This window comes from Ranitomeya variabilis, chromosome 2 (genome assembly GCF_051348905.1).
Source record: "Ranitomeya variabilis isolate aRanVar5 chromosome 2, aRanVar5.hap1, whole genome shotgun sequence".
In the NCBI taxonomy this organism is placed as follows: Eukaryota; Metazoa; Chordata; class Amphibia; order Anura; family Dendrobatidae; genus Ranitomeya; species Ranitomeya variabilis.
The window spans coordinates 276,530,945-276,545,792 of NC_135233.1; the positions used below are offsets into that span (position 1 = coordinate 276,530,945).

The window sequence follows — 14,848 nt, forward strand, 5'->3', positions numbered from 1 at the left end:
GATTTGCTGCCTTCTTATTGTCTCTTGTGCATGTTGATAAAGTGTAGTGACCAAAAAAAAAAAAAACGCAACGCGTGAACATAACCTAAAACTTAAAGTATCAACGGAAGGAGAGGGGGCAAAACTAGAGAGAATGAAGGGATAATGTACATGGCCAATCACCAATTCACCATTATCTAGTACAACCAGCATCCAGTTCCTTACCTGTGGTGGCAATGCAGTCAAATCCTACAAATGCATAAAAGCACGCTGCAGCTCCAGACGCAACTCCGCTAAAACCAAAAGGAACAAAACCTCCAGAACCAAAGGAACCGACTTCTGTGCTGTAAAAAAAAAGCAAGTAATGTTTAAGAAAAGGCTTCACAGCATCACTGATCTGTTATTTAAAAGGGCTGCTAAAGCTCCAGTCCTGCAAAACACTCATAATGCAGAAGACTTCAGAAAGGAAACACAGGCCACTTGGCAATAATCCGGTTTTCATGTAAAACTGACATTCAGCCGCCAACGGAAACACACTTACCCTTTCGATACGTTAACATTATCATAATCTTCCTGAGCAAGACTCCAGTTTTTGACATCACCCTTCAGGAAGCCCGACAGGATTACAAAGGCCAACACCAGGAGATTGATCGCTGTGAAGATCTTGTTAACCCATGCAGACTCGCTTACACCAACAGCCAACAACACTGAAAAAAAACAAAACAATATATATATGTGACACATTGAAAGTAATCTGAAATAAAGTCCAGTAAGAGAAAAAAAAATAAATAATAATAACTTCGATCTACAACATCTACCATTGACAAGTGCTCAGATCTGACCAGTCAAGACTTAAGGGGCTTGAACAGATATTCTGTGCACAGGCGCTCGGTGCATCACAGGGGGCCAAACAACTAGGCGCACCTTCCCACCTGCTTATTTTCTATTTATCTCCACCCTTGTCTAACAATAATGCCAGAGCTGTCAATCAATGGCGGAAGGGTGGAGACAAAGGGAAACCAAGCAAGTGGCCCCACCATGAGCCACCAAGCGCCTGTACTTGGTTTGTTAATTCTGTGCCAACAGTCCCTTTAAACATCCTGCGAAGATATTCACGATTCTCATTGGCAACTATGAAAAAGTACCTAGCAAACATGCAAAAAGAATATAGGCCGATCTCTGATCAGCTGTAGTCTTCATATTGTAATGATGGGCAGCACCAACACTAAACACAAGTGATTAGCACCCCAACACTCTGCAGCGCTGGGGTCCTGGGTTTAAATCCCACCAAGAACATCTCCAAAGAGTTTGCATCCTCTCCCTGTACTTGCACTCGAGTTATTCAAAAGGACTTCAGGATTTCAGTTTTGGGGTTTTGTTTTTTTTTTTAAAGAAGTTGGGGTCAACTTTGCTTTATGGGCTAAGAATTACAGCCCCATCCATACCAAGTCATTACCCTCCAACGCTCATTGAAGAGGACATTTCACTGCATTTTTTCTTTTTAACAAAAAACTCCTTCAGTTGAGGCCGCTTTATAGATTCTTCAACAGTATTTTTTTTTTTATATATCCCCCCCGTTGCAAAGGTATTCCCCCCCCCCCCCCCAGTAATAATTCACACTTTCACCTTACACCAACTGGGTGTATACCACAGAACTGTGATTTGATGGCCAGCATCAGGAGAGAAAAACAAAAAGGACAAACGAGAAATTCAATAATAAAAAAAAAATTACATAGGATGTGTCCTGATAATTGGAAGTCTTCATTCAAACGTTAAAATTAGGAATTTTGTAACTTATTTAGTTAAAAAAAACAACACACATTTGTTCAGGCACAAAAGTACCGTAATATCCAACTCTTCAAAGGAATGTCCTTTTGTTTGTATTTTTTTTTTTTTTAATTAGACAGCACCAATTACACACCCAATCTTCAATTTGTGAGTTTCAGTCTTGTCATAAACACGGTTGGACCAAAAACTAGCACACAGAAATAGCTGTCATTAGCCTAATGAGGTCATTAGTCCTCATTAACTTTTGCTGAAGAAGCAGAAACAATTTGGCTTATTCAATATCTGCACAGAGCTCCGCTCCCCCCCCCCCCCCCATTGGTCTCTACAACGGAGATCCTTTGTTTATTACTTGATAAGAGTTTAATTATGGCACCTCAGTGATCGGGCAGTTATCACCCTACTCCCTATTCATCTGTCAATAAGACAATCGTTTAAGTCTGTCTAAAATGCTTGTGAGACATAGCCAGTAATGATGAGCGAATGTGCTGGGATAAGGTGTTATCTGAGCATGCTCGGGTCCTAATAGTGACTTCAGCGCGCTTGATAAATAAAGGCTGCATGTCTTGTGGCTGTTCAACGGTGCAACCTATGCAGGGATTGCCTGTTTGTTAGACAATTCCTGCATGTATTGAAGCTGTCTAACACTTGGTTAGCACCCGAGCATGCTCAGATAACACCTTATGAGGGCACATTCGCTCGTCACTAATAGGCAGGCCATCATTGCAGAGGTAATGGGCGGTGCATAGGAAAATGGTGTCCGTGAAGTACAGTTTATATTACCCAAATATGCCTAAGGTGTAATTTAACGAGATAATGAATATAGTATGGTTCTTCTTTAAGCCTGTGGACAAGTGACTCCGCTCAGGAAAAACAGTAGATTTCCATCAATTATGGACATATTAAATAGATTGTAAGCCATTTATCCCCCATTAAAAAAACATATACCTACCTGTTAGCAAGATCACGAGTAAAAGCGCAAAGAAATCCGGGTATTCTGACAACACATTTTCCACTTTAATGTTTATTCTCGATATGAAGAAATTCTTAATGTGATTGCCGATGATATCATCGAAAGTAGAGCTCCACGCTCTGGCTACGCTGGCGGTACCTGAGTCAGGGCAAGAGAGAGGGGGCAAAATTACTACGGTTTCTTCTTTACAAGACACAAGGGGTGGACAATGACCCCTCGCCCATAGCGTGCTGCCCCAGAGACTTCCTCAGGAGCCAGACGCCTAGGAAGGACAAAGGCCTCTGTGTGAAGCCGAAGCTCCGGGAGGGGGAAAAGCTGCAGCACAGGATTTTTCTGCCATGACTCAATGTGTTCTTTGAGGCATATTTTAACCAAGCAGAACATTCCCAGTTACTTAAAAGTGGATTTTCCCCATTGGTAAATTAGGCTAAAGGAAGTACTCTTAAATAATAAAATGTGAGGCAAGAATCATTACTTACCTGAGAAATCCCCCACAGCATCATCGCCACCCCACAGGTGTCCGCACACGTGGCCGCCGACTCATTTGAAAAAAACTAATACCTCTAAAAAATATCCTTTATTATTAAGTCTTTTTTTTTTTTTTTTTTTTTTTTTTAAAAAGAGGAATTAATCCCCAAACCACAAAGTGTAAGAAAAACCAAAGGAAAACTATAGAAATACTGCTAATCCGTATAAGGTGTGACAGCATAGGCGATGGTTAAACCTGTGTAACCCTAATTAGCCCTAGCGGGACCCTTCCTAATAGCGGAGGTTGGCACCCCACTCAATGGCGGCTCGCCCTATAGTCCCTAGAATAGTACAACCACAAGTGTATATACACTAATATCACAATCCAATAAACATAACTCCTTTGTGGAATACTAGGATACACACAACAAAATCCTTAGAGACAGAGCCAGGGGGTTCGAAGACATTTTCTTGAAGCAATGCCACCATTATACAGTCAAACAACAAACAAAAACTCTGGTCAATATTTCAGTGGAAAAGGGGGGTGAAGCCTACACAGTCCCTATATAACATGTCCCTTCCTGACTGCGGAGGTTGGCACCCTACCACGGCAAGCAAGTGGCGCCCCCGCTCAACGAAGCCTTACCCTTGATTTCCCTACAAACTACCCCTTACTTATTGTCAACAAATAAAAAGCAAAAAGGCAATTAAGGGGGAAAAAAGGGAATGGAGAATCAGTATGCAATGAGTGGCCTTCTGGGCTATCGACTAGAGCCTACCTATCTCATATTTGACCATTATAGGCACGGTTTATACTGCCAATAAGTTGTGCCAAAATTTTTTTTAATTTTTTTAGCAGTCGTTACTGATGCATTACGACTTATTTTGTTAGAGAAAATTTAAAAAAAAATCTTTTTGTCAGTTATTTTTGCTATGGCAGTCTACATAGATTGTACTTCTATTGCACTGTGCCCAAACAAAACATTATATTCGCTCACTGCTTTTTACCATAGCAGTTTAGGTAGATTACGGCTCTATTGCACTGTGCCCAAACAAATCAGCAGTAGATCAATTCAAGATACCATTTGTCCTAAAAATGCTAGATTGGCATTACCTCAGCCGAAACAGCATAGTGTGTGTATATATATATATATGTGTGCAAAACAAATATAAACAGTGGTGAGAGCATCAAAGCCCTTAAGCAGAGCAAGTGAATAATAGAGTATTGATATGCCAGTCAAAAAAAACGCTCCTTGTTCATAGCTCCTACAGATCACTACTCTATTGCACTATGCCTGGATAATAAAAAACAATCTGGCAGCTATAAAATATACTTAGCTTAAACATGCTTGATCAGCTTTATCTCTGCTCAACCGGTGTCAGCCTTAACGCGTTTCCCTCCCATGGCATGAGTTCTTCAGGAGGCATATGGTGTTCACTCAGAACATCACAGATACAAGATGACGCCTGGTTGCAGGAGGCCGCCGTCCCAGTGGTGAACAGCATTATCCATAGCGAAGGTGGCCAGCTGACTGGCCCATTTCAGTGAGCCCTCTTCACTGTCCGTGCATTAGCTGCGACAGTGGGGACTGGCTTATTAATATGAGCCACCAGCCAGGCCCCTTCATACACTGCACTGATGAGGCCGATACTGGAAACCCGGTGAGGTGTTACGCTAGATCCAAAAATGGAGGCATCTTAAAACATGGGCACCTTTCATAAAGAATACCCATTTTTGTAGATACACAATTATAAGCAATACTAGTAATGTGTACGTGTTCTGGGAATCGGCCAATTTCCCCACAGGACCTTAACGACCACGTGTGTCACACCAACAGGTTTATTACACAGTATATAGAAATGAGGGAATCGATTCACAGGACCCTAAGCCCAGCGGCCACAATAGTCCATGGCTGTTAGCCAGGAGTCACCACGTACCTGCCACCATCCCTGGTGCCTCTGGCTTTGTAGGCCCAGGGCAACATTATTGTTTTAGCATGGCGCACGATTGACATGGCGCTGGGCCTACTCAAGTGGCCACTGGACCAGGAGTCCAAGTACCAATTTGCTTATTTCTAACAGTGTATAACTGCAGCACATTATTTAGGTGATCATAAGTCAAGGAATCAACAAAAAGTGAATAAACTGTTCAAAATAAAAAAAAATAAAAGTTACAAAATTATAATTACGTAAAAAAATAATAAAAAATTATTACACATAATTGCTATAGCCACATATGTAATAACCTGCACGATAAGACAAATGATTTATTTATTCCACTAGTTCAATAAAATGAAAATCAGATTTTTAGGCTTCTGGGCCCAAAAACAAGAATCTGAATGATCCTATACACCTACACTTAGAGTAGAACAATTGGTAGGAGGATAGGAGTAGTAGTCTGCGGTGCTGTGCTAGATTCAAGAAATTAGAAAGATGTGATGGAGGGATTAGACGCATTCTGAAGTTGAACCATCATCCTCAGGAGAACCCCAATATCTAATGTTCTCCTGATTAAGAAGTCAGCTTCAAAAACATGTTGAGAACAAACCGTATGGTCTCACCCCTCATTGTGTCCTCCAGATGTCTTGTATCTAGCACAGCAGCGCACACTGCTTACTCCTATCCTCTGCCACTTGTCCTACATGGAGGGATCTCTCGACCTGAGGGTACTGCAGCAGCTATACCTCCATTCCTCAGTTTTGGGTTAAACAAGCCCTAAACAGGTGAGCAATTCCTATACCTCCGACCTAGACCAATTTCTTCACCAGATAAGACCCTATTACGCTTGGGGTCTCCCCTCTTTCTATGCTCAAAATATGACACTTATAATAGCTAATCACTCAGATCCCAGGGCGTTATTCAAATTCCTCTACATCCCCAATAGAGATACACCCTTTTTCCCATAATTGAGGTAAATAATGGACTGTAAAATAAAAATAAAAATGAATAAATCGTTAACACTGGTGTCAGCATAATTAGTAAAACCATAAAACTGCAGGTAGGAAGTACAGGTAGGAAGTAGATGTTAGGAACAAAATGAACTAAAGCTTGATAGTATAAAAATAAAATAAAATTATATATATATATATATATATATATATATATATATATATATATATATATATATATATATATATATATATATATATATATATATATATATATATATACACACACACACACACACACACACACACGTCAGTAGCGTAGCTACTGGGGGGGCAGAGGGGGCCATCGCCCCGGGCCCTGTCACATGAAGGGGCCCACCGGGAGCCAGGGCAGGGCCACTTCTGTGACGAGGCAGAACACCGCATAGGAGCAGAGCAGTATATTGTCTGCTCCCGTCTGACGGAGACTCTGCACGCTGCTAGCACAGTGGCCGGCTGCAGTCTCCCTCCTGCAGTGAATGGTTTCGCCCGTCTGACCTGATCATGAAGCTTTTCCTGGCTGCAGTTTTCTTCGCTCTGTGCACGCTGGGATTGGCTCAGGCACGCTGGGTCCTAGTGCCCACCTTGCATTACACTCACACTTCCTGGTCCTGCCTGCAGTGCAACCTTTTTCAGTAAGGGTACCGTCACACATTGAAATTTCCATCGCTACGACGTTACGATTCGTGACGTTCTAGCGATATCGTTACGATATCGCTGTGTCTGACACGCTACTGCGATCAGACACCCTGCTGAGAATCGTACGTCGTAGCAGATCGTTTGGAACTTTCTTTCGTCGCTTGATCACCCGCTGACATCGCTGGATCGTTGTGTGTGACAGCGATCCAGCGATGTCTTCGCTTGTAACCAGGGTAAACATCGGGTAACTAAGCGCAGGGCCGCGCTTAGTAACCCGATGTTTACCCTGGTTACAAGCGTAAACGTAAAAAAACAAACCGTACATACTCACCCGTCGGTGTCCTTCAGGTCCCTTGCCGTCTGCTTCCTGCTCTGAGTGCCGGCCGGAAAGTGAGAGCAGATCACAGCGGTGCTGCGCTCTGCTCTCGCTGTACGGCTGCACTCAGAGCAGGAAGCAGACGGCAAGGGACCTGAAGGACACCGACGGGTGAGTATGTACTGTTTGTTTTTTTACGTTTACGCTGGTAACCAGGGTAAACATCGGGTTACTAAGCGCGGCCCTGCGCTTAGTTACCCGATGTTTACCCTGGTTACCCGGGGACCTCGGCATCGCTCCAGCGCCGTGATTGCAACGTGTGACCGCAGTCTACGACGCTGGAGCGATGATTATACGACGCTGCGACGTCACGAATCGTGCCGTCGCAGCGATGAAAATTTCAATGTGTGACGGTACCCTAAGTGCTGGGGATGGAACTTATTAGGTTTATTAAATTCAGGTATGTCACTGTGAGATCGTTGGGGTATTGTGGGGGCTGAAAGTGAGTGAGGGGGAACAGGGTACTCTGTGAGACCATGGGGGTATTGTGGAGGAGGGGAGACAGGGTACTGGGGGGTGAATGCACTGAGACCATTTGGGTGTTGTTTGAAGGTGGGAGGTGGGACAGGGCACTGAGGGGGTGGATGTGAGATGATGGGGGTATTGGGGCTGAAGTGGGGGAGGGGAGACAGGTCACTGGGGGCTGAATATTATAATGTTTTGTTCAGATATTATATGTACTCCATCATGTAATATTTGCTGTCTGGGGAGGCTGGAGATGGGGGGAGGCTGGAGATAAGGGTGGTAGGGGGCTTTTGATACAACCACGGTCTTTTATGAGTATTAGTATAAGGAGCCGCATACAGTAACTAAGAGCTGCAGCACATTTACAGCACCACTCCAGCATTATTTTTTATTTCATTACTGGAGCGGTGCTGAAAATCCCCATCCCCTGCCCCCTGCCTGATACTCACCTTCTGGCGTTTTCCTCTGTTTTAGTCTCCGCTCGGCTCCGTCTCCTGCAGTTTGTGACCTGTCCGCGGCTCCAGTGTTTCATGGAGCAGCGCAAAGGTCACTAATCAGTGTGAGTCTGTGGGAGCCTCGTTCTGGCCTCTTTCTCACTCTCAGGCTATGAGCACACGTTGCTGATTAGCCGCTGCCGATTCGCAGCAGTTTTCCATCTGGTTTACAGTACCACGTAAACCTATGGAAAACCAAATCCACAGTGCCCATAATACCGCATGGAAACGCTGCATTGTATTTTCCGCAGCATGTCAATTATTTTTGCGGATTCCGCAGCGTTTTACACCTGCTCCTGTATAGTATTCCTCAGGTGGTAAAACGCAGGTGAAATCTGCACAAAAAGCACAGGAAATCCGCAGTAATTCCGCACACGAATCCGCAACAAGTGCACATAGCCTCATAGTCTTACATTGAGCACTTGTGACATAGCTTCTAACTTCTGGCCAGTCAGAAGCTGCGCTCACAAGTTTGAGCAGCAGTGCCACAAAATAGTGAATATGCCGGAGGATGAGTAAATGACCGGGGCATCCAAATCATGACAGGGAGCTGTGAGTCCATCATACTGTGTATATGGGAGCTGCGGGCCAATCATACTGTGTATAAGGGAGCTGCGGGTCCATCACACTGTGTATAAGGGAGCTGTGGGCCCATCACACTGTGTATAAAGGAGCTGTGGGCCCATCACACTGTGTATAAGGGAGCTGCGGGTCCATCATACTGTGTATACGGGAGCTGCGGGCCCATCATACTGTGTATACGGGAGCTGCGGGCCCATCATACTGTGTATACGGGAGCTGCGGGCCCATCATACTGTGTATACGGGAGCTGCGGGCCCATCATACTGTGTATACGGGAGTTGCGGGCCCATCATACTGTGTATAAGGGAGCTGCGGGCCCATCATACTGTGTATAAGGGAGCTGCGGGCCCATCATACTGTGTATAAGGGAGCTGCGGGCCCATCATACTGTCTATACGGGAGCTGTGAGTCCATCATACTTTGTATATGGGAGCTGCAGGCCAATCATACTGTGTATAGGGGAGCATTGGGTTCATACTGTGTATACGGGAGCTGTGAGTCCATCATACTGTGTATAAGGGAGCTGCGGGTCCATCATACTGTGTATACGGGAGCTGCAGGCTCATCATACTGTATATAAGGGAGCTGCGGGTCCATCATACTGTATATAAGGGAGCTGTGGGTCCATCATACTGTGTATACGGGAGCTGCGGGTCCATCATACTGTGTATAAGGGAGCTGTGAGTCCATCATACTGTGTATAAGGGAGCTGCGGGCCCATCATACTGTGTATAAGGGAGCTGTGGGCTCATCATACTGTGTATAAGGGAGCTGCGGGTCCATCATACTGTATATAAGGGAGCTGTGGGTCCATCATACTGTGTATAAGGGAGCTGCGGGTCCATCATACTGTGTATAAGGGAGCTGTGAGTCCATCATACTGTGTATATGGGAACTGCGGGTCCATCATACTGTGTATAGGGGAGCTGTGGGGGTCTTAGACTGTGTATAGGGAAGCTTTAAGCTCACCATACTGTGTATAATGGAGCAGTACATGGGGGAACTTAGGGGACATTATTAAATGTTAAGTGGGCACTTAAGCATCCTTGTTATAGGGGCACTCAGAGTATTGTGGCCATCAAATTGCATATGGTCACAATATGGCGGTAAAGTCAATGTTCGTTTTTGTATATAGATTTCTTTTCAATAAAAGTGCGGTCATATTCTGAGGTTCCTATATTCACAATTAGAGTGTGCAACTGTAGCTGTAATCAGGGTTAGCTGGTTAGGGGCCCACTCAGATGTTTCGCCCCCCCTAAGTTGAAACCCTAGCTACGCCTCTGATATACATACACACACATATAATATATATATATATCAAAAAAACAAACAAAAAAAACTTACCCAAAACATATGAAAGTATTAAATTCCACCCAGTTGTGAATGCCCAGATCTCTCCAACAGTGACGTAGCTGTACAGGTAGGCAGAGCCAGTCTTGGGTACCCTGGCACCAAACTCTGCATAGCACAGACCAGCTAGCACTGAAGAAAGCGCGGCAGCAAGAAAGCAGAGGACAATTGACGGCCCGGCTTTCTCTTTCGCAACTTCACCGGCTAGGACATAAACACCAGCTCCAAGTGTGCTACCAACTCCGAGTGCAATAAGATCCAATGTGGTCAGGCAGCGGGCAAAGCAGGATTCTTCATTGTTCAGGTCTATGACTCTCCGACGGATCAATTTCTTGCCAATCGTCGTCAGTCCGCCACAAGTCATCTTGTTAATGTAATACCTTTAAAAGAAAAAAAAAAAAAATGTCAAAATGGTCTGAAACTGGAAGTACAGCAACACAGACTGGACAGGATCAGGAGAAAGCTGCATGCTCCGGTGATCTCAGCCATTCTCAATGCTGCACTTACAAGCTTTGCACCAAAGAGCTTGTAAGCACAGGGCATATTCGGCAAATTGCTCCTAGACAGACAATCCCCTAGACAATGAGCGGTAAAGAATAAAAAAAATGAAAATAAAGAATAAAATCTGAAGAATGGGGCCAGATTTTAAGAACGAGGAAATTGAAAAGTTACATTTTTACTTTTATAAATCCATCAAGGAAGATGAAAAGTTCTCCCTTAAAGCAGATCCGCCAACTAAGACAAGGTACCACGATGTAGTGACAGAAGGGCCCGTCATATTGCAGAAGGCACAGTCCTGTCTATGGCTGCAGCCGCCTCCATCACTAATCCACAAGTCTTCTCCGTAGCTTGGGAGGCACAGGCTTCATTGCACTATTAAAATGCTGTACAAATTTAGATTTCCTAAACATAAACGAACTGTTGTGACAAAGGTTAGATATTTTCTACATCAGTGAGATTGTGGAAATTAGAAATTTTAGGAGAAATGGATTTCTTAGTCGTTCACGACAAGTAGTGTAGATAATAGAATTATTGATGGCGTCGTGAGAACACCGGATATAAACTACATGTCAGACAAAGCTACAGACCTAATCTATATCACTTAGGAATAATGACCATACAGCGCTGGGCCAGGGGGCGATCAATAGGCAGCGGAGAATCGCACACAACCTTCTTCACGCCTGTGCCACAGGATATAGTCAAACATTCAATTAGCCGGGTGTCAGATTTATTCCCCGACGTCATCATAGCATTAAATATATACTTTATTTCTTGTATGTGGAGATCTAATGTTTGTATTGAAACAAACAAAGACTGCTCACATTTTCAATGGATCCCAACAAATTCTGAATTACAATGGGGTTCAGCAGGACACCTGTGGTGTCCGGTCAGAAGGGTGGTGGAGACTCCTCCTCTTTTGGGTATTCGGCTAAAATGCTGGAGCTTGGCACAGTGTGTGTGTGTGTGTGTGTGTGTGTGTGTGTGTGTGTGTGTGTGTGTGTGTGTGTGTAAATATATATATATATATATATATATATATATATATATATATATATATATATATATATATATATATATATATATATATATATATATATATATATATATATATATACACACACACACACACATGGGAACGATGAAAAATCGCATTAAAAATTAAATATATTTAAAATAAAAAAATCTTGGCAGGATGAGAAGGTTCCAGACTTTATGAGATGACCAACTAGTTGTCAGTCATTTCAATGGCCACCTAAGCAAAAAAAAAAAGTCAGGGCAGTGTTCACAGTGGGATTGCCAAAGATACCCAAGTACAGTGCTCAGCCACCTGAGGCAGTTTCACATAGTATGAAAATTGTGGCAGTGAACATGCCCCATTATTCAAATAAATGACAAAAGTGCATACTGTAGGTAATATTGGTGAGGGATCAATCGTTGACACCCCGATGATCTACTGGATCCCTCTTTCATCCCGACGCTCACAGCAGTTATAAGGAACCAGGCATGTGAATCATGCTGCCAGAAGGGGCTGTGTGAATAAGAGCCGATCCCCCAAACATAGATGAAAGCACATCTGGGAACGAGGCAAACAGAAATACTAGTCATTGAGGAAGATCTCCAGACGGTTCTGCTTGACTGACAAGTCCCCCATATTCATGTGTGTGTGTATAGCTCAGTGGCGTATGCTCATATTTCCACCTTTCCCAGTTACCATAAAATTTAATTTTTTTATTTTATTTTTTTTTAAACATGGAATAAAAGTGAAAAATATATTTACGGTAAACATTTTTTATATTAAAATGCAGAACAGAAAAAAAAAATCTCAACCAAAATGTAAATCTAAAAATATAACAGTTACTACAGAACTGCCAGTTTATGGAGAACAGTTTTCAGCCTAATCCCCATAATAAATGAGGAACGCCATGCTCCAATAATATAGATAGCATGGCCAATTCATTTTACAGTTTAATGAAGAAAATGTGATTTACCCAAACTGAAAAAAAGCACCCTAATAGCATAGGTTAAAACACGAAAGCCCGAAGGGCCGCACAGTCACACTGTAAAAACATTCTGTGTACTATCTGCAAATAATGGCTTCATGGGTTTATAAGTTAATATTGCCCATTTGCTGTCTGGCTGAGATCACGTTTCCAACACTTCTGAGCGTCATTAGTAAAATCCATGTTCTCCGCCTGCCTACTGTCTTGGGAAAAAAACAGTGACTAGTGATGAGAGAAAGTGCTCGTTACTGGAGTTTGCACCGAATATCGCGGGTGCTCGAGCGACATGTTCAAGTCCCCGCACCTGCCTATGTCAACCAATCCCTGCATGTTTTGTGGCTAACGTCCATGTAACATGGGGGTGTGGGGACGCAAACATGTCACTCGAGCCCCAGCGATACTCAAATACCCGAGCCCCCTAGGCAAACTCAAGTAACGACCACTGGCACTCATCACTTGCAGCGACCTACCTCGTCTCCATATAGAGGAGGCCGGCAGAGGGTCCAGGAATCAGTCAGGGAGGAGGAGACCCGTGTTCAGTCCGGCCCCTGTGCACCAAAATCACAGAAAACTTCAAAAAGAAAAACTGTTCCAAAATCAGTGCAGGTCAAGCAATTAGAGGTGGCACTCAGAGGGTCATTCATTGTGTTTTTTCTAATTTTATCTAAAGCAGGAAAATAGTCTTAAAATTACAACAACAACAAAAAAGAAGAAAGCAGACTGTACTACAGTAGTAATGCCACTACTGGAAGGGAAGCAGCACAAGTTAATAAGGAAGCACAGACGAGAATTAAAAAATAAATTAAAAGCAGAGCACGGCTCGAGTCCGAGTAACCAAGGCAACTGGATTAAAAAGAAAGCAAGATGATGATGGGCATCATACCGACATCCCTGATCTGCTGGACTAAGAGCCTTATGACACGGGCAGCCACCAGATTCACTAACCAGTCCAATGTAGATGTAACCTACCAGAATAATACTTTATTCACACTGTTCAGGACACCGTATGGAACAGAAGACTGTTGTACACACACACGCTGGCGCTACCGAGGGGGGATATTGCTGTTATACCGTGAAAGTTTCTCCTTGTGCAAAACACAAAGGTAACAGAGACCGACAGGACGTGCAATGCTCCCCTGGGAACTTATACATGCCGACCCTAGTATACGTGTATACATTATACATGCCGATCCTAGTATACGTGTATACATTATACATGCCGATCCTAGTATACGTGTATACATTATACATGCCGACCCTAGTATATGTGTATACATTATACATGCCGACCCTAGTATATGTGTATACATTATACATGCCGACCCTAGTATACGTGTATACATTATACATGCCGATCCTAGTATACGTGTATACATGCCGATCCTAGTATACGTGTACACATTATACATGCCGATCCTAGTACACGTGTACACATTATACATGCCGATCCTAGTATACGTGTATAAATTATACATGCCGATCCTAGTATACGTGTATACATTATACATGCCGATCCTAGTATACGTGTACACATTATACATGCCAATCCTAGTACACGTGTACACATTATACATGCCGATCCTAGTACACGTGTACACATTATACATGCCGATCCTAGTATACGTGTATACATTATACATGCCGATCCTAGTATACGTGTATAAATTATACATGCCGATCCTAGTATACGTGTATACATTATACATGCCGATCCTAGTATACGTGTACACATTATACATGCCAATCCTAGTACACGTGTACACATTATACATGCCGATCCTAGTACACGTATACACATTATACATGCCGATCCTAGTACACGTATACACATTATACATGCCGATCCTAGTACACGTATACACATTATACATGCCGATCCTAGTACACGTGTATACATTATACATGCCGATCCTAGTATACGTGTATACATTATACATGCCGATCCTAGTACACGTATACACATTATACATGCCGATCCTAGTACACGTATACACATTATACATGCCGATCCTAGTATACGTGTATACATTATACATGCCGATCCTAGTATACGTGTATACATTATACATGCCGATCCTAGTATACGTGTATACATTATACATGCCGATCCTATTATACATGTATCGGCATGAATAATGTATACATGTATAATAGTATTGGCATGTATAATGTATTCATGTATAAAAGTATCGGAATGTATAATAGGATCTGCACGTATACATGTATAATAGTATACATTATACATGCCGTACTATTATACATGTCGATACTATTTGCAAAGGGATACTGAGGCAGACATCCATGAACCT

The 14,848-nt window shown here is 43.0% G+C and overlaps 1 protein-coding gene across 1 annotated transcript in view; it reads right to left on the minus strand.

Annotated features, from left to right (window-relative positions):
• The window catches only part of SLC7A3 (solute carrier family 7 member 3), a 36,701-nt gene that overhangs the window by 11,959 nt on the left and 9,894 nt on the right, over positions 1-14,848 (minus strand). The window contains exons 2-5 of the mRNA XM_077284981.1: positions 10,033-10,418; positions 2,717-2,875; positions 521-686; positions 205-323 (exon numbers count right to left, since the gene is read on the minus strand). Of these exons, the coding sequence (XP_077141096.1) occupies positions 205-323; positions 521-686; positions 2,717-2,875; positions 10,033-10,402 (814 nt within the window). The 5' untranslated portion in view covers positions 10,403-10,418. The remainder of the gene's footprint in view (positions 1-204; positions 324-520; positions 687-2,716; positions 2,876-10,032; positions 10,419-14,848) is intronic.